Source organism: Callionymus lyra, chromosome 5, assembly GCF_982586985.1.
Source record: "Callionymus lyra chromosome 5, fCalLyr1.hap1.1, whole genome shotgun sequence".
Taxonomy (NCBI): domain Eukaryota; kingdom Metazoa; phylum Chordata; class Actinopteri; order Syngnathiformes; family Callionymidae; genus Callionymus; species Callionymus lyra.
This window is the reverse complement of record NC_141822.1, coordinates 2,809,357-2,832,082: the sequence shown is the minus strand read 5'-3', so window position 1 is coordinate 2,832,082 and position 22,726 is coordinate 2,809,357. Positions and strand designations below refer to the sequence as shown.

The 22,726-nt window shown below is 39.1% G+C and overlaps 1 protein-coding gene across 6 annotated transcripts; it reads left to right on the top strand.

Annotated features, from left to right (window-relative positions):
- Positions 1 to 11,400: 11,400 nt before the first annotated feature.
- LOC148079028 (tripartite motif-containing protein 16-like) lies at positions 11,401 to 17,278 on the top strand. Of its 6 annotated transcripts, none has more exons than XM_087792321.1 (3): positions 11,401 to 11,695; positions 14,683 to 14,774; positions 14,855 to 17,278. In XM_087792321.1, exon 3 carries the CDS (start codon positions 14,936 to 14,938, stop codon positions 16,541 to 16,543), a length of 1,608 nt encoding a protein of 535 aa, XP_087648447.1. In that variant the 5' UTR covers positions 11,401 to 11,695; positions 14,683 to 14,774; positions 14,855 to 14,935; the 3' UTR covers positions 16,544 to 17,278. The 6 variants fall into 6 exon arrangements, with proteins under 6 accessions (XP_087648447.1, XP_087648449.1, XP_087648450.1 ...); XM_087792323.1 differs by having other exon boundaries at positions 14,683 to 14,786; XM_087792324.1 differs by having other exon boundaries at positions 14,683 to 14,786; positions 14,832 to 17,278.
- The last annotated feature ends 5,448 nt before the right edge of the window (positions 17,279 to 22,726 follow it).

Here is a 22,726-nt window from a genome sequence, read left to right as displayed (position 1 = left end):
TTGGAAATATGACCTTTTATGTGTGGATTTAAGGAAAGAATCTCATTGCATGTGTTGTTGGATTGCACAAGTGGACATTTAAGATATTTATTGGCAAAACTCCTGACTTGGAGATATCTGAAGAAATTACTTTTATGCAGATTGTGTTTTTGTTGTAGATACTCAAAAGTTAGAAAATGATTCTTTTGAATCAAGTCTTTTAGAAATACCAGTCCACTACTGTGCCAGACCTGGAAACCAGTGTCCATCTCGGATGGGGGGAAAAGATGGTTATTCATTAAGGGAGAGAATGTAATTAAATCTTTTAAATTAAAATGTTTCTGAAATTGATTCCAAATCTTTATAGAATTTTTCACAACAGGGTTGAGATCTGGTGCTGGCCTATTGGTAATGTAGCACTTAGCAGAGAAATGGCATTATTATTATTTATTTCCAAATTAGCCCAAAGTGGACCTCGTTTTTCCCGCCATGCACCAACACAAAATGCAAATTTGCACACATTTGCTGCCCAGTAATAGAACATAAAGTTAGGAAGACCAAGTCCTCCCTTCAACCTTGGAATTTCCAGAAAACATTTTTTCATTCTTGGCACCGATCGGTTCCATATAAATGCAGAAATTAAACTGTCAAGTTCCTTAAAAACAGATTTGGGTAAATAATAAGGAATCATTTGAAAGAAATAGAGGAAACGGGGAAGAACAGTCATTGTAAGAGACATACAGGCTGAAGATGTGCTGCACGGTGTGTTTGAGTGTGTGTGTGTTGCAGAGGGCGGTTCACATGGGAGTAGGTGTGTGTGTGTGCGGAGGTGTGTGTGTGTAAAGGTGGGCACTCACAGGTGACGCAGACGAGAGAGAGAGAGAGTCAAGGTTGGAAGTAGCCGTAATTTTTGTTGACCGCTACACGCTACACGCTACACGCTACTCATTCATTCATTAATCACCCCTTTTACCTGTTTAATTCACTGGACTCATCTTCCATTCATCCATCCTCGCAGCGCTGTAAAAGCTATTGCTGTTTGTATCACAATAAATGCACCAAAAGCAAATCTGGATCTCAGCGTATCTGTTATCATAACAAACCAAAGCGCGTCATAAATCGACGTACCTGAGGACCCAACCTCATACTCTCAGCGGCCAAAAGTTTGTGTTTGGAAGCCGCAACATTTGTCAACAAAAAAGGCGTAGAATGAAAATCATCAAGCCGCATCAAAGAACCAAGTCGTCACGCACCGACCAGCCTGAGAACAAAGCAGCCACAGATAAGTGCCACACCACGCCATCCATTCACCTGGGAACAGGTAGGCCTGAACCTGTTAATGTTTGTGGATTAAGGAATCCGCTTCAACTGGAATGCATTGTGTCAAGTGAGGACAATGTATTAAATGGATGTTACGCTGGTTGCATTGATGGTGGCGCATATTCTCTGTGCTTTATTGGATTGTGATGTCGGGACTTTGTGGCATGTGGCGGCTGATGTTGAAATTCTTGGATCGAATCTGCTCTGTCAATGAATTGAAATGTCTATGGATGGATTTGAATACGCTTAAAACGGATAAAACTGGAGTCCGTTTCCGTCGCTCCAACACGACGTCACCTCCGGGTCTTAATACTTTGCTTTATGGAGAAAAAAGGATCAATTCAGAGTGTAACGGGTCGTTTATTCACCGCTTCAAAACAAACAAACATAGAAACTTTTACGATCGATCGGACTCGCTCTTTGCCGGCAGCTGTACAGGTCAATAGCTCCGGGAAAGACGGTCTTGGGTTATGGGTCGTCTCTACATTTAAGGGAAAGTTTCCTGTCCAGGGGGTCGCCTATTCCGGGGCAGTGGTTCTTTTATGTTAACTCCTGTTTCGAGTCACCTGGAGAGTAACTTCCTTCCTTGCCTGTTGTGTGGGCGGATTCCTTTGTCTTCCAGCCCCCCTCTTTTGGGTGTGTTCCGTGTTGCCCTTTTGTTTCACGTCCACAGGTGTGAACAGAGCAGACAGACAGTCCTTCATTAAATCGCTGAATAATCTCTAGTCTGTTTCAAGCTACCCTTGAGACAGTGTATATCAGTATGAAAGTGAAATGTTGGTTGTGAATGTGTATTTAAACGTTTAAGCTCTTAGATGAGGCTAGTATTTTATACTCTATATTTTGATCATCTTTTTAGCATTAATTTAACTTATGGCGTATACGTATAGTGTAGAATAATTTCCAATCTAACACGCTCTTGAATGAAATATGATTGTTTTGCTACATACAAAAATACAATCCAACGGAAATGAGTCAAATAAACGCCGATGCTGAATGTTCAAACATGGAACGTGAAAAGAGGGAAATTAAACTGACGGCCAAAGCTATGGAAAATAAAATCGAACGGTTGCAGAATGAGCGCAAAAGTGCCGTTAATAAAATCAAAGAGCTTATTCCGCAAATTAAAGCGCACATGAAATCAAAAGAAAATGTAACTGAAATCCCATCACAACTGAATAACTTGAATGCACTGTGTAAAAAGGCCACTGACCTGCACAACGAAGTATTGCAACTTATTCCCGATGATGAACATAAAAAACAAAAAGAGTGGTTTTCTAGCATTATGGATTACAGTGATGCATTCAAGGAACGTGTGGAAAAATGGATAAAGGAAAATCCGCATGAAAACTCAAATGAATTACCACTACATACAAATACTTCTGAGCAACCAACAAAGGAAATAAATTATGCAGTACAAATTCCTGTCGAAAAAAGCAAGAATTTGTCTGTTGCTGACCCTCCAGTACCTGTTACCACTGAACAAGATCCTCAGGATGAACTACAGCCCTGTGACAGCATCTCAAATGCAACCAAGAAATCGCGCTCACATCATTCCTCATCTTTAGCTTCATGCTCATCTGCTCGCTTAAAAACGGAAACAAATCTTGCAATTTTGGCAACAAGACAAAAGGCATTAAAGGAAAAACATGCATTGGATGAAGAGGAGTTAAAGTTACGCAAAAGAAGAGAACAGCTTTTACTGGAGAATGAAATCGCTGAGGAAATGGCAAAACTAAGTGTTATAAAATCACAAAGCAGTGTCGGCAGTAAATCAAAGTCAAAGGTTTCAGAAGGGATGAACTCATACTATGAAAAGACATGCTCAAAACAACAACTTAACCTCAAGGCTACGGAATTTGTACCATCACTGCCAGTTAAACTAAAACCCAATGCAATTGAAACCACACAGACAGTTGTGACGCCTAAAGTCACTCACTTACCTGACATAAAACATCTCCCAGGTCCTTCTTACATGCTCCAACGTTATCTTACAATTCCTGAAGATCCTGTGACTAATGTCACACAAACTGATGCATCACAAAACGACAGTGTGCTGGACATAATGAGAAAACAAAATGAAATTTCAACACTCTTGATGCAACAACAATGCCTCTCAGCACTCCCAAAAAGGGAAATTCCCATTTTCGATGGTAACCCACTCGAATACCATTCGTTTATTAAAGCATTTAAAAATGGAGTTGAGCGAAACACCAGTAACAACTGTGACAGACTCTACTTCCTTGAACAATACACCAAAGGCCATGCAAAGGGACTAGTGAGGAGCTGTCAGCACATGGAGTCGAGCAGAGGATATGTGAAGGCGAAGGCTCTATTGAAAGAACACTATGGCAATGAGCAAAAGGTGGCAGCCGCATACATGGAGAGAGCTTTGTCATGGCCCACTATTAAAGCAGAAGATGGGAAAGCCCTTCAGGAGTACGGCCTCTTTCTGCGTGGATGCTGCAACGCTTTGGAGGATGTGCAGTATTTAAATGATCTGGACACACCCTCAAACATGGTGGAAATCATCAAAAAACTGCCGTACAAACTCCGAGACCGCTGGAGGTGCGACGCATGTGACCTGCAGGAAAGGTACAATAGGAGAGCAAGGTTTGTGGACATTACCAACTTTGTTGAAAAACAAGTAAAAATCTTGACAGACCCTGTGTTTGGAAACATTCAGGACACTGTTATGACAACTAAACAAATGAAACACAAACCACCCCCTCGCACCAGCATCAGAGGAACCAGCTTCGCTACCACAGTGAATCATGTGGAGAGAACAGCTCAACCTGTGAATAAAGCTACAAACATAAAACCACCAGCCAGGAAGATCTGTCCCTGCTGCACTGGAGGACACACATTGGATGTGTGTGCTCGGTTGGAAAAAATGGCACACAAGGAGAAAATTGACTTCCTGAAGGAAAATGGTGCTTGTTTTCGCTGCCTGTGTATAGGACACATAAGCAAAAATTGCCAAAGGAAGATTTCCTGCTCGAAGTGTGGCCTAAGACATCCAACTGTGCTCCATGAGGATAGTGTGGCAACAGCAGAACCGGCTGAGAGAAGCATCCAGGTTACAGTGGACGACACTTTGGTTTCCAGTGGGCTTACAGGGGCTGGTGAGACAGATTGCAAGCTTCCTATCGTGCCGATCCAAGTGAAGGCGAAGAAGGGCAATAAAGTCATTCTCACATACGCCTTTTTGGACCCGGGAAGTACTGCAGTGTTCTGTACTGAGAGTCTGAAGCAGAAGCTCAATTTGTCTGGGAAGAGAGCCAACATTCTTCTCAGGACCATGGGGCAGGAGAAGGTGGTCAGTAGCTACATTGTGCCAGAGCTGGAGGTGGCAGCACTTGAAGATGACAGCTTCATTGAGTTGCCAAAAGCGTACACTCAGTTGTCAATGCCAGTCCACAAAGCAAACATACCCACAAATAAGGATCTGACAAGGTGGCCATATTTAAGACACATCTCCTTACCACAGATTGAGGCTGGAATTGAGTTGCTGATTGGAACGAATGTTCCACGAGCCATGGAACCGCTGGAAGTCATCCGCAGTGAGCACAATGGACCCTACGCTATAAGGACGGTGCTGGGCTGGACGGTAAATGGACCACTGACAGGAAACGGTGGAGAGGCCAATTACTGTGACCAGCCAGTAACGGTGAACCGTGTGTCCATTGTAAATTTGGATGAACTGTGGCAACAGCAATTTAAAATGGACTTTCCAGAATCTGCTGTGGAGGAACAAGTGGGTCTGTCCAGGGAAGACCTGAGGTTCATGGACATGATCAAAGTCAGCCAAACGGGTCAATGGTCATTACCAGGTTGCCCTGCCTTTGAAAAATTCAAACGTCTGCATGCCAAATAACAGGAAAGTGGTGGAACAGCGTCAAAACCATCTGAAGAGGAGGCTCCAGAGGGATCCAGTGTTTTACAAGGAGTATAACACCTTTATTAATGATCTGCTTGGTAAAGGCTATGCTGAAAGGGTTCCTGATGCAGAGCTGGAAAGAAGTGATGGCAGGGTCTGGTACATACCGCACCATGGTGTCTACCACCCGACAAAGAGAAAACTCAGATTTGTTTTTGATTGTGGTGCCAGTTACAAAGGACAATCTCTAAATGAAGAGCTGTTGCAAGGGCCCGATCTAACCAGCTCACTGATTGGAGTTGTGACCAGGTTCAGGAGGGAACCTGTCGTCATCATGGCTGACATAGAAGCTATGTTTCACCAGGTGCAAGTGCCCCCAGATGATACTGATCTGCTGCGATTCCTCTGGTGGTCACAAGGAGACTTGAACCAAGCACCATGTGAATACAGGATGAAGGTACATCTTTTCGGAGCTACATCCTCCCCTAGCTGCGCCAACTTTGCCCTCAAGAAATGTGCAGAGCATTTTGGACATGAGCATAAGGAGGAGACAGTGGACAAGCTGCAGCACTGCTTTTATGTGGATGATTGTTTGGTGGCAGTTGCAACAGAGGAGGAAGCACTGACCCTCTGTCAAGAGCTCATGTCTCTGTGCGCTAAAGGGGGATTCTGTTTGACCAAGTGGCACAGTAACAGATCTGAAGTGCTCAAGACCATCCCAGAGCCCCTCAGAGCTAAAGGCATGGAGCAGTTGGACCTGGACCGGGAGTTTGTGCCCATTGAAAGAGTGCTGGGTGTAGAGTGGTGTATCAAGTCAGACACCTTTAAATTCAAAATTGTATGGAAGGACAGACCACTCAACCGCAGAGGTATCCTTTCTACTGTAAGCTCCATTTATGACCCTCTGGGCATGTTAAGTCCCCTTGTTCTGACAGCAAAAAGGTTCTTGAGGGATTTGTGCAGAAGGGGAGTTGGTTGGGATGATCCCGTACCAGAGACTGTCTCCAAAGAGTGGCTTAAATGGATGCAAGGGCTCCACCTACTGGACGACTTTGAGCTGCCCAGATGTCTAAAACCTCTGAAGTTTGGGGATGTTAATACTGCGCAACTACACCATTTCTGCGATGCTTCCGAGGAAGGCTATGGTACAGTCACTTACCTGCTGTTACAGAATGAGCACCTCCAAATGCACAGTGCTTTCATTATGGGAGAGGCTCGTGTTGCCCCACTGAAGACAGTTACAATTCCAAGAATGGAACTGATTGCTGCAACAATGGCCAGTCGCATGGATGTCCTGTGGAAGAAAGAACTACACATGAGTCTTCAGGAATCTGTGTTCTGGACTGATAGTGCTTCTGTGCTGAAATACATTAACAACGAAAGCTCCAGATTTAAGGTGTTTGTTGCCAATCGTGTTTCGGAGATCCTGAAATCATCTCACCCCGCTCAGTGGAGGTACGTGGATACAGCTTAAAATCCAGCAGATGCAGCATCCAGAGGGCTCAAAGTGGAGGCATTTCTGAAGGACAGACTCTGGTTAACAGGACCGCCATTTCTTTGCCAACCTGAAACCGAATGGCCTGTGAACCCTGAGCCTGTGAGTCATCTCCCCCAGGACGATCCAGAAGTGAAGAAAACTGCTGTTGTCAATGCCGTACAAGCTGAAGAGGATCCCACTACTTACCTGATCCATCATTATTCCTCGTGGATCCCATTAAAGAAAGCTGTGGCGTGGTGGCTGAAATACAAAGCATGGTTGTGGTCCTGTATCAGGAAGAGAAAAAGGCTAATAGCCAATCAGAGTGAAGAGAGCATGCAGCAACAGAGAATGATGGAGCAGGAAAGGTGCACATTTAAAGGTGCAGCTGTCCTGTGTGCTCCTACAGTGGAGGACATGGACAAGGCTGAGCTGGCCATAATTCAGTTTTGCCAGAAGAGAAAGTCTTTTGAGGAACTCTCGTGTCTGGAAAAGGGACAAAATGTCAAGAAAAATTGTCACCTGTACAAGTTGTGTCCAAGGCTGGAGGATGGAGTCTTGCGTGTGGGAGGACGGCTGAGCAAAGCAGCACTGCCTTTGGAGTCTAAGCATCCTATCATTCTGGCAAAAGACCTTCATATTTCTACCCTGCTGCTGAGAAATATACATCAAGAGGTAGGACACAGCGGCCGCAACCACATGTTGTCCAAGCTCAGGGAGAAATACTGGATGACAGGAGCAAGTACTGCCATTAGGAGAGTTCTGTCCAAGTGCACCATCTGCAGAAGATTTAATGCCACTCCAGTTTGCCAGCAGATGGCAGACTTGCCCACAGACCGACTCAAACCTGATGAACCTCCATTCACTTGTGTAGGGGTTGATTATTTTGGACCCATCGAAGTGAGGAGCAGGAGGAGTATAGTGAAGAGGTATGGTGTCCTATTTACCTGTCTTGTATTGAGAGCTATTCACATCGAGGTGGCACCTTCTCTGGACACGGACTCCTTCATAAATGCGCTAAGGCGTTTTATAGCCAGAAGAGGACAGGTCCGCGAGCTGCGCTCTGATAATGGGACAAATTTTGTGGGTGCAGAACGTGAGTTAAAAACAACGATTGCGCAGTGGAACCAGGCACAGGTGCATGATGTGTTACTCCAAAAGGGCATTAAGTGGACGTTCAACCCCCCTGCCGGATCACATCATGGAGGAGTGTGGGAAAGGCTTATTAGATCGGTGAGGAAAGTCCTGAATTCCACTCTCAAAGTACAACGCTTGGATGAGGAGGGACTCCACACAGTTCTTTGCGAAGTGGAAGCCATTATTAACAGCAGGCCCATCACCAAGGCCTCCACAGATCCCAACGACCTGGAAGTACTGACGCCGAACCATCTGTTACTGCTTAAAAACCAGCCTTCATTACCACCTGGAAAGTTCCAAGCAGCAGACCTGTACGCAAAGAGAAGATGGAGACAAGTCCAGTACATATCAGATCTGTTCTGGAAGCGCTGGACAATGGAATACCTGCCTCTGTTACAGGAGTGACAGAGATGGACTGGAGTCCAGAGAAACCTTGTCGCAGGAGATCTAATTTTGCTTATGGACAGTACTGCACCTCGTAATTCTTGGATTATGGGACGTGTCTTGCAAACTTTTCCGGATCGCAAGGGATTTGTGCGTCAAATTCGGATTAAGACGAGAACAAATTGCTTGGACAGACCCATATCCAAGGTGTGTTTGTTGCTGGAGAAGGAGGAGGCAGCATGAGGACATTGCTGACCTCTATATGGACTTTGTGTTTTCTTTTTCTTTTTCTTTTTATTACTTGTGCTGGACTTTGCACTAATTGGTCATGACGACCAGAAGAAGGAATATTTGGTATAATGACTCTTTCATGGACTTGAGCAATTTATTAGACATTTTTGCATTATCGTTGAAATTGATATGCTTTATTATGTCTCCTATTGTGTTTGAAATGTGAATTATTATGTGAGTCCTAATAATTAGGGGCTGGTGTGTAAGAGACATACAGGCTGAAGATGTGCTGCATGGTGTGTTTGAGTGTGTGTGTGTTGCAGAGGGGGCGGTTCACATGGGAGTAGGTGTGTGTGCGTGCGGAGGTGTGTGTGTGTAAAGGTGGGCACTCACAGGTGACGCAGATGAGAGAGAGAGAGAGTCAAGGTTGGAAGTAGCGGTAATTTTTGTTGACCGCTACACGCTACACGCTACACGCTACTCGCTACTCATTCATTCATTAATCACCCCTTTTACCTGTTTAATTCACTGGACTCATCTTCCATTCATCCATCCTCGCAGCGCTGTAAAAGCTATGTGCTGTTTGTATCACAATAAATGCACCAAAAGCAAATCTGGATCTCAGCGTATCTGTTATCATAACAAACCAAAGCGCGTCATAAATCGATGTACCTGAGGACCCAACCTCATACTCTCAGCGGCCAAAAGTTTGTGTTTGGAAGCCGCAATAGTAATACTAAGGAGACTCACAGAGTAATACTTCAGAGACTCGCAAAGTAATACTACAGAGACTCAGGGAGTAATACTTTAGAGACTCGCAAAATAATACTACAGAGACTTGCATAGTAATACTAAGGAGACTCACAGAGTAATACTTCGGAGACTCATAGAGTAATACTTTAGAGCAGGGGTGCTCACACTTTTTCGGTTCGCGAGCCACTTTTATAATTGTCAAGTTCAAAAGATCTACGATCATCAAATTTGCTCAACATAAGTAAGAACATACTTCACTCACATGACTTGAAGTGAATGATAGTCATGATGGAAGGATGTGTGGATTTAATCATCTTCATAGAAACACTGACTTACATAAATAACTAGAGTCAGTCAGTGAGGAGCATATTTCCTCATAAGAAGATACTTTTCCTCTGAGAGTAACTTCCAAAGATGTCCATGAGACCTGGTCTCAGTGTCAGCATGTGTTAAATCTCATCCTCCACTGCAGACAAGTTCAGACTCATATGTACTAAGAGTTGCATTGATTTCCTACTAAAAATGGTCGTTCATTCGAACCCAAATGATGCACGAAAATATTTGTGTGTAAGAATCTGTGACACAAATTCAAGTCCTTTCCCTTTGTTCATCTGAACCAACAAATATTTCAGACGGATTCATCCCTTTTGTTATGTCTCGTGTGTCTTTCTTGGTGTTTCCTGTTTTTATTTTGAAACCTGCTCCCTTCTGTGTCTGTGAGTTTCCTTTCCGGTCCCTCCCCCTGCTGATTGTTATTGTCTCCACCTGTCTTGTGTTCTGCAGCTGCCAGTGATTGCTGGCAGTCTTCATATTCTGCTTACTCTCCCTCAGTCTTTGTCGGTTCGTCACACATGTTGTCCCGTGTTCGTCTAGTATGTGGTTCACGTTTCAGACTTCCAATTCGAGATTGTTTTGCCTTCCCGATTTTTGACCCTGGTACGTTTTCTTGTTTTTCTGCCTGCCTGTGCCCTTGACCTTATCGTTCTTCCTCATCATCTGGTCGTAAACTGCTAAAATTTAAGACAGGGTGCCGAATCTGTGGGACAGTACTCTATAAGTTTCCGCATTTTAGCAGCTGAGAGTTGTTGGAATGAGCCTGCTCTTGTCACTGTTTTTGTTCTGGGCTTAGATGATGCTGTCAGGGATCAGTTGGCCACCAGGGAGGAACCAGAGAGTTTAGAGGCTCTTATCAGCCTTGCCATAAGGATTGAAAACAGATTGATGGAGCGATATGTTCAGACTTGTTGCAATCTACGGGAGCGTGTTACGCTCCAACGGCTTTTAGAGAACAGACTATTCGTTAAGGCTGAGAAGTGCGAGTTTGGAGTTTCAACTGTGAGTTTTCTTGGCTTTATTTTAGGGCAGGGTCAGCTGAGGCCACCCGGGACCTCCCCCTTCCAGTGGAATCACGTAAGCTGGCCCCCAGGTTCGTTGGGCCATTTGAGATTGAGAGGATCATCAGTCCCACTGCCATGCGCCTCAAGCTTCCCCCGTCGCTCAAGGTCCACCCTCCGTTCCACGTGTCACTCCTGAAGCCTGTCACCTCCAGTCCTCTTAGTTCTTCAGCCGAGCCTCCACCTCCTCCACTCATCATTGACTATCACCCCGCTTACAGAGTTCACAAGATCCTGGAGGTTCGCCGCAGAAGTCGGGGCTACCAGTATCTTGTAGACTGGGAGGGCTACGGTCCAGAGGAACACTCTTGGATATCCCGCTCTCTCATCCTTGACCTCTCCCTCTTCCGAGACTTCTACCGGGAGCACCCGGAAAGACCTGGTAGAACGCCTGGAGGCGCGACCTAGAGGGGGGGGTACTGTCATGTTTATGTTCTTCCTGTTTTATTTTGAAGGTGGTTTTCCGTTTGTATGTGTCCTGTGTTTTCCTTTGACAGACGCTGGCAGGTGCGCGGCTGGTGATGATTGAGTGGCAGGTTCTTCCTATTGATAAGGAGCATCTCTACCCGGAAGAACTCGCCAGAGTATTGCGTTTCCCTTCGATCTCGCTCCTCGCCTTTAAATCAGGACTTTGATGATCCTTTGGAGACTCCTGACGTTGTCAGCACTTTTATTTACTCACGTGAGTCTTTTTCTTTTAGTTGCTGTTGGGACCCCGATCTCCAGCCGTGCCCTGCCTTCGTCCCGAGTGTGATGTTATGAGTATAATAACATGTGAACTACATTACCCAGCATGCCACAGCAGTTGGGTGCATACTGGAAGCCCCGCCTGTTGGTCTGTTCAAGGTAGCCATGCAGGAGAATGGTTACATGTTAATAAAGAGTCAAGTTTATATTAACACACCAGATATCACGCCTCGTCTGCTTATTGAAGCTTGACTGTGTTTGTTTTTGTTCCTATTCATTCCTATTACGGATCGTTTTGGATTTATTAAAGACTTTCTTCTGAACTTTTCCTCCGTGGATATATTGACTTCCGCATCTGGGTCTCCTGCCCTGATCGGATCGTGACATAAGCGCCTGACTTTTTATAAACCAGTGGAGCCTGAAGAGTGAATTCAACGCTCGGAAGATGAGCATGTAAGTTGTTTTATTATCATCAGCTCTCGTTGTGCACATCGACGTTCTATTGTCTCTTTTTAATATACTATTGCAGCGATATTATTGCTTTCGCTAGGAACCTTTTTGCATGTTTCCGTAGGACCGTTACTTGTGTGACACCAGTGAAAACAGTTTAACACGCTTTAAAAGTTTGTTTCTCCAGTTAATGTTACACGTTTGGATCTGAATGTGTTCGTGAAGAAGTGAGTTTCATAAAGTAGCAGTTTGTGTTTGTAGAATGTTATCTAGGTTTAATATTTAGACGAGTGTTTGTTTACGTTTGTTTCATATTTAGACGAGTGTTTGTTTACGTTTGTTTCATATTTAGACGAGTGTTTGTTTACGTTTGTTTCATATTTAGACGAGTGTTTGTTTACGTTTGTTTCATATTTAGACGAGTGTTTGTTTACGTTTGTTTCATATTTAGACGAGTGTTTGTTTACGTTTGTTTCATATTTAGACGAGTGTTTGTTTACGTTTGTTTAATATTTAGACTAATGTTTGTTTACGTTTGTTTAATATTTAGACGAGTGTTTGTTTACGTTTGTTTAATATTTAGACTAATGTTTGTTTACGTTTGTTTAATATTTAGACGAGTGTTTGTTTACGTTTGTTTAATATTTAGACGAGTGTTTGTTTACGTTTGTTTAATATTTAGACGAGTGTTTGTTTACGTTTGTTTAATATTTAGACAAGTGTTTGTTTACGTTTGTTTAATATTTGGACGAGTGTTTGTTTACGTTTGTTTAATATTTAGACGAGTGTTTGTTTACGTTTGTTTCATATTTAGACGAGTGTTTGTTTACGTTTGTTTAATATTTAGACGAGTGTTTGTTTACGTTTGTTTCATATTTAGACGAGTGTTTGTTTACGTTTGTTTCATATTTAGACGAGTGTTTGTTTACGTTTGTTTAATATTTAGACGAGTGTTTGTTTACGTTTGTTTCATATTTAGACGAGTGTTTGTTTACGTTTGTTTAATATTTAGACGAGTGTTTGTTTACGTTTGTTTCATATTTAGACGAGTGTTTGTTTACGTTTGTTTCATATTTAGACGAGTGTTTGTTTACGTTTGTTTCATATTTAGACGAGTGTTTGTTTACGTTTGTTTCATATTTAGACGAGTGTTTGTTTACGTTTGTTTAATATTTAGACGAGTGTTTGTTTACGTTTGTTTCATATTTAGACGAGTGTTTGTTTACGTTTGTTTCATATTTAGACGAGTGTTTGTTTACGTTTGTTTCATATTTAGACGAGTGTTTGTTTACGTTTGTTTCATATTTAGACGAGTGTTTGTTTACGTTTGTTTAATATTTAGACGAGTGTTTGTTTACGTTTGTTTAATATTTAGACGAGTGTTTGTTTACGTTTGTTTAATATTTAGACGAGTGTTTGTTTAATATTTAGACGAGTGTTTGTTTAAGTTTGTTTCATATTTAGACGAGTGTTTGTTTCATATTTAGACGAGTGTTTGTTTATGTTTGTTTAATATTTAGACGAGTGTTTGTTTACGTTTGTTTAATATTTAGACGAGTGTTTGTTTCATATTTAGACGAGTGTTTGTTTACGTTTGTTTAATATTTAGACGAGTGTTTGTTTACGTTTGTTTAATATTTAGACGAGTGTTTGTTTAATATTTAGACGAGTGTTTGTTTCATATTTAGACGAATGTTTGTTTACGTTTGTTTAATATTTAGACGAGTGTTTGTTTACGTTTGTTTCATATTTAGACGAGTGTTTGTTTACGTTTGTTTCATATTTAGACGAGTGTTTGTTTACGTTTGTTTAATATTTAGACGAGTGTTTGTTTACGTTTGTTTAATATTTAGACAAGTGTTTGTTTACGTTTGTTTAATATTTGGACGAGTGTTTGTTTACGTTTGTTTAATATTTAGACGAGTGTTTGTTTACGTTTGTTTCATATTTAGACGAGTGTTTGTTTACGTTTGTTTCATATTTAGACGAGTGTTTGTTTACGTTTGTTTAATATTTAGACGAGTGTTTGTTTACGTTTGTTTCATATTTAGACGAGTGTTTGTTTACGTTTGTTTCATATTTAGACGAGTGTTTGTTTACGTTTGTTTCATATTTAGACGAGTGTTTGTTTACGTTTGTTTAATATTTAGACGAGTGTTTGTTTACGTTTGTTTCATATTTAGACGAGTGTTTGTTTACGTTTGTTTCATATTTAGACGAGTGTTTGTTTACGTTTGTTTCATATTTAGACGAGTGTTTGTTTACGTTTGTTTCATATTTAGACGAGTGTTTGTTTACGTTTGTTTCATATTTAGACGAGTGTTTGTTTACGTTTGTTTAATATTTAGACGAGTGTTTGTTTACGTTTGTTTAATATTTAGACGAGTGTTTGTTTACGTTTGTTTAATATTTAGACGAGTGTTTGTTTAATATTTAGACGAGTGTTTGTTTAAGTTTGTTTCATATTTAGACGAGTGTTTGTTTCATATTTAGACGAGTGTTTGTTTATGTTTGTTTAATATTTAGACGAGTGTTTGTTTACGTTTGTTTAATATTTAGACGAGTGTTTGTTTCATATTTAGACGAGTGTTTGTTTACGTTTGTTTAATATTTAGACGAGTGTTTGTTTACGTTTGTTTAATATTTAGACGAGTGTTTGTTTAATATTTAGACGAGTGTTTGTTTACGTTTGTTTAATATTTAGACGAGTGTTTGTTTACGTTTGTTTAATATTTAGACGAGTGTTTGTTTATGTTCGCTTCGGTGCATTAAGTCGAAGATATTTCCAAATGTATCTTTATTTCAACATCCATGTTTGTCTCTGACGTGTTTCTGATGTTTAACGTCGTCTCTCGTCCCTCGCAGTCTCATCATTTATCATGAATCTAAAATAGCATCAATTATTTTAAGTCCTAGTTTGCAAATACAGTATTAAAACGTGACTTTAACACGGAAAACTAACTTCTCATCCTTTTTTCTTTTTTTTTCAGATTGATGTCATTCGAAAAGAAAGAAACCAAATCATTCATTAACTAAAGGTTGACAAATGTAGAAAGTTTCGATCAGTCCTATTTCTCCTCAGGTGAGACACATGGTAAATATTAATACTTCAGTTACTCCTCACAGTAGATGATATTAGGATCTGTTCATGTGGATCAACAGGTTGGAGCAGATCGTGGCAGAGACTTGTGACTGAGACTATAAAAGAGTTCACCTGTGAAGGAGTGTTTCAGTCGCAGAGACATGGAGACTAGAGTTGATCTGAGATCTTGTTGCATCTGTATGGATCTACTGAAGGATCCAGTCACTCTTCCATGTGGACACAACTACTGTAAGACCTGTGTTGAAGGTCACTGGCAGGACAAGAACATCTACGAGTGTCCTCTGTGCAGACGGAGCTTCAGCGAGAGACCTGTCCTCCAGAAGAACACTGTGTTAGCAGAGTTAGTGGAGGAGCTGAAGAAGACTGGAGCAGCTGAGGACCTCTGCTCTGCTGGACCTGAAGATGTGACCTGTGACGTCTGCACTGGGAGGAAGATGAAAGCCCTCAAGTCCTGTCTGGTGTGTCTGGTCTCCTACTGTCAGGAACATCTTCAGCCTCATCGAGAAGCTCCGGCCTACAGGAGACACAAGCTGGTCCAGCCGTCCAAGCAGCTCCAGGAGATGATCTGCTCTGAACACGAGGAGGAGAAGAAGATGTTCTGTCGTTCTGATCAGCAGCTCATCTGTCATCTCTGTGCTGTGGACCAACACAAAGATCATGACATCGTCTCGACCACAGCAGAGAGGAGGGAGAGAGACAAAGACCTGGATCAGAGTCAAGGAAGGATCCAGCAGAAGATCCAGAAGAGAGAGAAGGAAGTGAAGCTGCTCCAGCAGGAGCAGAAGAACATCAGAGTCTCTGCTGAGGAAGCAGTGAAGGACAGTCAGGAGACCCTCGTCCAGATGATCCAGATGATCCAGAGAAGAATGCCTGACGTGGAGCAGAAGATCAGATCTCTGCAGGAGACTGAAGACGCTCGAGTCCGAGGACTTGAGGAGCAGCTGGAGCAGGAGATCTCTGAGCTGAAGAAGAAAGAGGCTGAGCTGCAGCAGCTGTCACTCACCGACAGTCACACCATCTTCCTGCAGAACTGGACCTCACTCTCAGAGGTCAGTGAAGACACGACCTCCTCCACGACCCTTGAGCAAACTCACCGTCGCTTCCAGGAAGTAACAGCAGCCGTGTCAGCCTGCAGAGACCAAGTCCAGGACCTTCTGAGAGACATGTGGACCGACATCTGTTGTCCTTCCAACAGAATGTTCCTTCCAGGGACCAGAGAGCAGTTCCTCACACACTCACAGGACATCACTCTGGATCCAAACACTGCACACTCAAGGTTGATGTTGTCTGAAGGAAACAAAAAAGTGACAAACATGAGAAAACATCAGCCTCGTCCTGATCATCCAGACAGATTCAAATATTATTATCAGGTCTTGAGTCAAGAGTCTCTGACTGGACGTTGTTACTGGGAGGTGAAGAGAACAGAAGGAATTGTTGATGTATCAGTTTCATACAAGAACATCAGCAGATCAGGAAATAAAAGTTATTTTGGATGTAATGACAAATCTTGGAGTTTATATTGTCACGACTCTGGTTGTTCATTTAAACACAACAACATCCAAACTAAAGTCTCCAGTGTCAGACCCTCCACAGTGGGGGTGAACCTGGATCACTCTGCAGGTCTTCTGTCCTTCTACAGCGTCTCTGAGACCATGACTCTCCTCCACAGAGTCCAGACCAGCTTCACTCAACCTCTTCATGCTGGAGTCATGGTTTATTCCTCGTGTGAGTTTGTGAAGCTGAAGTAGACGACAGTGAGATTGTGAGTCTCCAGGAGTGACATCATCACATGAAGCTTCAATGTTTGGATGAACGTCTCTGAGAACGTTTGTCGTTTGTGCCGCAGTGAAGACACAGTGACGTCATGTGACTGGATTAGAACCTCTGTGATTGGATTGTTCCTGATGATGACGAGTCTTCTTTAAATCTTCTTTAATAAACACCTTCATGATCCGGTGATGATGGCAGCAGTCGTTACTCAAGTACTCCACAGTACTACAAATATATCCTGGTTACTACAGTATCTCATTGGATGTTATGGTTGCCTCTGTATCGTGATACGTATCATCAGATTCTTGACAATACACACACTTACACAGCCAGTCGTCCACGAGGAGTCAGAAAGAAGAAGAATTGATGTACATTTGGTTTGGATTCAATATTACAGTCTGAAAGGAATTTGATTTTGTGAAAAAAAGATTTTCTCCAAAGAAGTAAAGATGAAAATGAGTTCAACACAAACTATATCTTGTATCAGAGAAACCAGATCCTTGGATTCAGTGTTATGTTGAGTTATGCTGTATTTTAAAAATGTACATATAGAAACATTGATTTTTATTCACTCAAATCTCCTCTTAAAACACACTTTTATTCTCTTTTAACGCAGCATGAGACTCTGAGCTGTTTTTAGTGCTTTTGACTTGTTTTATTTTTGTGTTTTAACTGCTTTCTTAGTACTTTCATGTCATTGTTCAACACTTTGTATCGACTGTTGTTTTTAAAGTGTTTTATCAATAAACTTGATTGATTGATTATTTGTTCTTATTGAAATGTTAATCTAAATCAATGAATTATCTTTTTGAATCATTTATTCTAAATATATAAATATATAGATTATATATATATTTGACACATTGAGTTCAATATTTTAATTCCAATAATTCAAAAACACATTTTCTAAATGCAATATTCTTTGTTTTATTCAATATAACATCGACATCTTTATATTTACTTTCTTACACCTTCGTTCTAAGATCACAATCAAAACTACTTTTATTGTTGTAAACACAACCGTGGATATTATGTGGTGACAACACAAAAGTACATGTTAATAATGAATAAATTAATACAAATGACACAAAAGTACATGTTAATAATGAATAAATTAATACAAATAACACAAAAGTACATGTTAATAATGAATAAATTAATACAAATAACACAAAAGTACATGTTAATAATGAATAAATTAATACAAATAACACAAAAGTACATGTTAATAATGAATAAATTAACACAAACAACACAAAATTACATGTTAATAATGAATAAATTAATACAAATAACACAAAAGTACATGTTAATAATGAATAAATTAATACAAATAACACAAAATTACATGTTAATAATGAATAAATTAATACAAATAACACGAAATTACATGTTAATAATGAATAAATTAATACAAATAACACAAAAGTACATGTTAATAATGAATAAATTAATACAAATAACACAAAAGTACATGTTAATAATGAATAAATTAATACAAATAACACAAAAGTACATGTTAATAATGAATAAATTAACACAAACAACACAAAATTACATGTTAATAATGAATAAATTAATACAAATAACACAAAAGTACATGTTAATAATGAATAAATTAATACAAATAACACAAAATTACATGTTAATAATGAATAAATTAATACAAATAACACGAAATTACATGTTAATAATGAATAAATTAATACAAATAACACAAAAGTACATGTTAATAATGAATAAATTAATACAAATAACACAAAAGTACATGTTAATAATGAATAAATTAATACAAATAACACAAAAGTACATGTTAATAATGAATAAATTAATACAAATAACACAAAAGTACATGTTAATAATGAATAAATTAACACAAACAACACAAAATTACATGTTAATAATGAATAAATTAATACAAATAACACAAAAGTACATGTTAATAATGAATAAATTAATACAAATAACACAAAATTACATGTTAATAATGAATAAATTAATACAAATAACACGAAATTACATGTTAATAATGAATAAATTAATACAAATAACACAAAAGTACATGTTAATAATGAATAAATTAATACAAATAACACAAAAGTACATGTTAATAATGAATAAATTAATACAAATAACTCAAAATTACATGTTAATAATGAATAAATTAATACAAATAACACAAAATTACATGTTAATAATGAATAAATTAATACAAATAACACAAAATTACATGTTAATAATGAATTAATTAATACAAATAACACAAAATTACATGTTAATAATGAATAAATTAATACAAATAACACAAAATTACATGTTAATAATGAATAAATTAATACAAATAACACAAAATTACATGTTAATAATGAATAAATTGATACAAATAACACAAAAGTACATGTTAATAATGATTAAATTAATACAAATAACACACAATTACATGTTAATAATGAATAAATTAATACAAATAACACGAAATTACATGTTAATAATGAATAAATTAATACAAATAACACAAAAGTACATGTTAATAATGAATAAATTAATACAAATAACAGAAAATTACATGTTAATAATGAATAAATTAATACAAATAACACAAAATTACATGTTAATAATAAATAAATCAATACAAATAACACAACATTAGTGCAACAGTCCATACTTTCCATTTTGAACATTTTCTGCACTTTATACATAATTACATTTTTATTTATATTTTACGTTGTTTTTTTTACTGTTGGTGGAACAATTTACTAGCAATTGAAATAATAATAATTCTGGTTCTGATGTATAAACATGTTTTTGTATAGAATCTTAGTTAAGAAGATCAATATATTAGATTATTTTGTCCTTTATATATACTGTGTTTATACAAAATGTACCTTTCAATGTAAAACATATTTAATTCAAATCTTAAAAAAGCTTCATTTCAAGAATAAAATTCAAAGTGTCAACATTTGAAACATGAAAGCGTTCAATATTCTGACACTGATTGACTTCCGTCCTCAAGTTTGAACTAATGTTTCTTATTCTCTCTGTGAACGATCAACACACTGTGGTGTGTTCAGAGGATGATGTTGTGAACTTAACAATATGTTCCGTTACTATGAATCACAAACAGAAAACTATGAATAACAAATACAAAAAATAATAATAATTGGAATGAAATAAAAACAGATTTTTCTTTTTTTAAATGAGACATTGTCATAAAATGTCATACAAATAAATAATGAATGAGTGATATTAGTTCCATTAAAATGTGTATTATTCATATAGAATATTACAAATTGTTTTTTGTTTTTTTTAAATAATTCAAAAATGTATTTTGAAATTCAATTTTATTTTTACAGCATTTTAAATTCAATATAAAATGTTGGTGTAATAGGATATCAAAAGAGTTCTGAGGTACTTGATCAACTTCGATTATACCACTATTATACTATTGTACACTATTATACCTACATTTTTATATTGAATTAAAAAAACTTACAAGTTAGAAAAAATATTGAGTTCATGAAAATATTGTATTAATTTTTGGAATAAAAATATCAAACTTTAGGTGTAAGATTTGAAAATTATTAAATTAAAAAAAATATATATATATATATATATTGTAGTGATATGTAGTCACAAATAAACAAGCGTGGAATATCCGTGTAGGAGTTTTATTAACACACGTCTTTAGCCGTAGCTTCGGACCAAGAACAACACGTCACTCCCGATGTATCCATGCGCCGTGCGCTATAGAAAACATAGTCCCTTAACACCACATCTCCCTTCCTTTGAGTCTGTTGAGACACAGTGTTACCAGAACCTAATAAACATTTTCTTCAGAACAAATCAATAGAGATTTGTGCAAACAATATTTCAAGCATGTTTCTCGTAACATTTCTAATATCCCAGATATCACTCCTTTAACATCTAACTAGGGTATTCTCTCCGAACATTTATTGACACAAACTCCTTCAATCTTTCTGGAGGTTTTATTTCCACTTCTTCTCAACACTTTAGGACTCTCCGGTTTGACAGGAGAAGAATCTTCTTCTGTGGCTTCCGTTTGTTCACATTTTCCTTCTCAGTCTCGAGCCTTCAGTTGGTTGTTCAGGTGTTTAAACCGTTGTCTGAGATGATCTGTTTGGTCTCACTTCACCTTCGTCAGTCTGGACTATAGATGACCTTGGTGGATCAAAGCGTTTAACAACAGTCGCAGGTTTGATCCTTTTCCTGCTCTAGTTTTACACTAAAGTTCCGGATTGCAGCTCCGGCAAGGGTTTAGGATTGTACCTTGTGTTAAAGTTTCGACTGTACCTTTCCTTTCCTTCTGCATCTTTTTGCCTCACCTGCATCAGATCAGGCCATGCAGGCTGCGATCTAAGCTTCAATGGTTGGAAGAGTTGTGCGGATTTGTCTTCCCAACATCAACTGAGCTGGACTCACTCCAGTCACTTGTAAAGGTGTTGCTCTGTAGGACAAGAGTGCTAGTGATGGATCACTCTGTCTCAGGATCTGTTTTGCAGTTTGCACTGCCCTCTCTGCCTCACCATTAGCCTGTGCATTATTCTAGTTATATGATCAAAATCATAAGCTCTTGAAAAAGGCTGCAAACTCTTGACCTGAAAACTGTGGTCCTCTGTCAGTTATGAGTTTGTTTGGACAACCCCATCTTGCAAAGATGTTCTTCAGGCTGAAAACTGTACTGTCAGTGGTCAATTTTGAAAGGTGCAAAATTTCAATATACCGGGAAAAATAATCAACCACCACTAAATCGTTTTTTCCCTCAAAGTGACAAATGTCCGCCGAGATTCTCTCCCACGGACGACCTGGTAGCGGTGAACAGATAAGAGGCTCTTTCCTGTGAGATGGTTTCATCTCCTGACATTCTCTACACCACAGGTGTCAAACCGCTCCAGAAAAGGTTCAGGGGTCAATTTCTCTCAATTCTACATTCAAATGATAGAATATTTTGTGGAATAGTCACATCTTCAAGAAGAGATCAATGTCAGTCCATGATTGTTACCCATGGAAAGTATTTATTTATCTTCAATGTTCCATTTAAATGATCTAAAACAGGGGTGTCACACTTTTTCGGTTGGCGAGCTACTTTTCTAAAGATCAAGTTCAAAAGATCTACGATCATCAAATTTGCTCAACAGAAGTAAGAACATACTTCACTCACATGACTTGAAGTGAATGATAGTCATGATGGAAGGATGTGTGGATTTAATCATCTTCATAGAAATACTGACTTACATAAATAACTAGAGTCAGTCAGTGAGGAGCATATTTCCTCATAAGAAGATACTTTTCCTCTGAGAGTAACTTCCAAAGATGTCCATGAGACCTGGTCTTAAGCTCAGTGTCAGCATGTGCGTGACACGAATTGGAGCCTTTTTCCATGTCGAAATCAACAAACAATTCAGACGGGTTCATCCCTTTCCATGCCTCCATTTCAATATGTCCATCATGTTTAAATGAAGCACAAGAATTAAATTGATCCATTTCTGTGATCATGAAAAAAACCAAAACAAATGAAAACATGAATTTAAACTAACAGTTTATATGTGTTAATTTTAAACATGTCTGATATGAATCACACAAGTGGATTATTTAAATGTTAAAACATCTTCAGATGAAGTTTAACGAGAATAAAACTGTTCATCAGTAACTTCACATCATCATCGTCTCTGACGTCATTAGTATTTGTGTCTCACCTGCACCTGTTTAACGTGTTTGTGTTTCAGCGTATTCTTATTATATTCGTGAGATAAAGGTCATTTACAAACAGTCATGTGATGGTTTATTAATACAAGTGTGTTTTAAGGACGTGATCACAAAAGGAAAACCAGCATTTGTTGCTTTGTTTTCCGGATTTTATGCTCATATCACTAAAGATATGTATCAAGCATCTATGATCTATGATCGTGATGCTCTTCTCAACATCAGAGAGTCGATGGAGGACTTCACTCGCGACAGTTACCAACGTCTCGTGAATGTGTTTCCTCCTTCGCTTCTCATCGACTCGGACTCTGTGGAATATCGTTTGATCTCTCGGGCGATTTCCACAAGCGATGGAGTCGGTCTGGAGTTCAGGTCAGGATGAGACGCGCAGTCGCGATCGCTCGGAACAACTCTGACGTCATCGAACGTCATCGATGTTT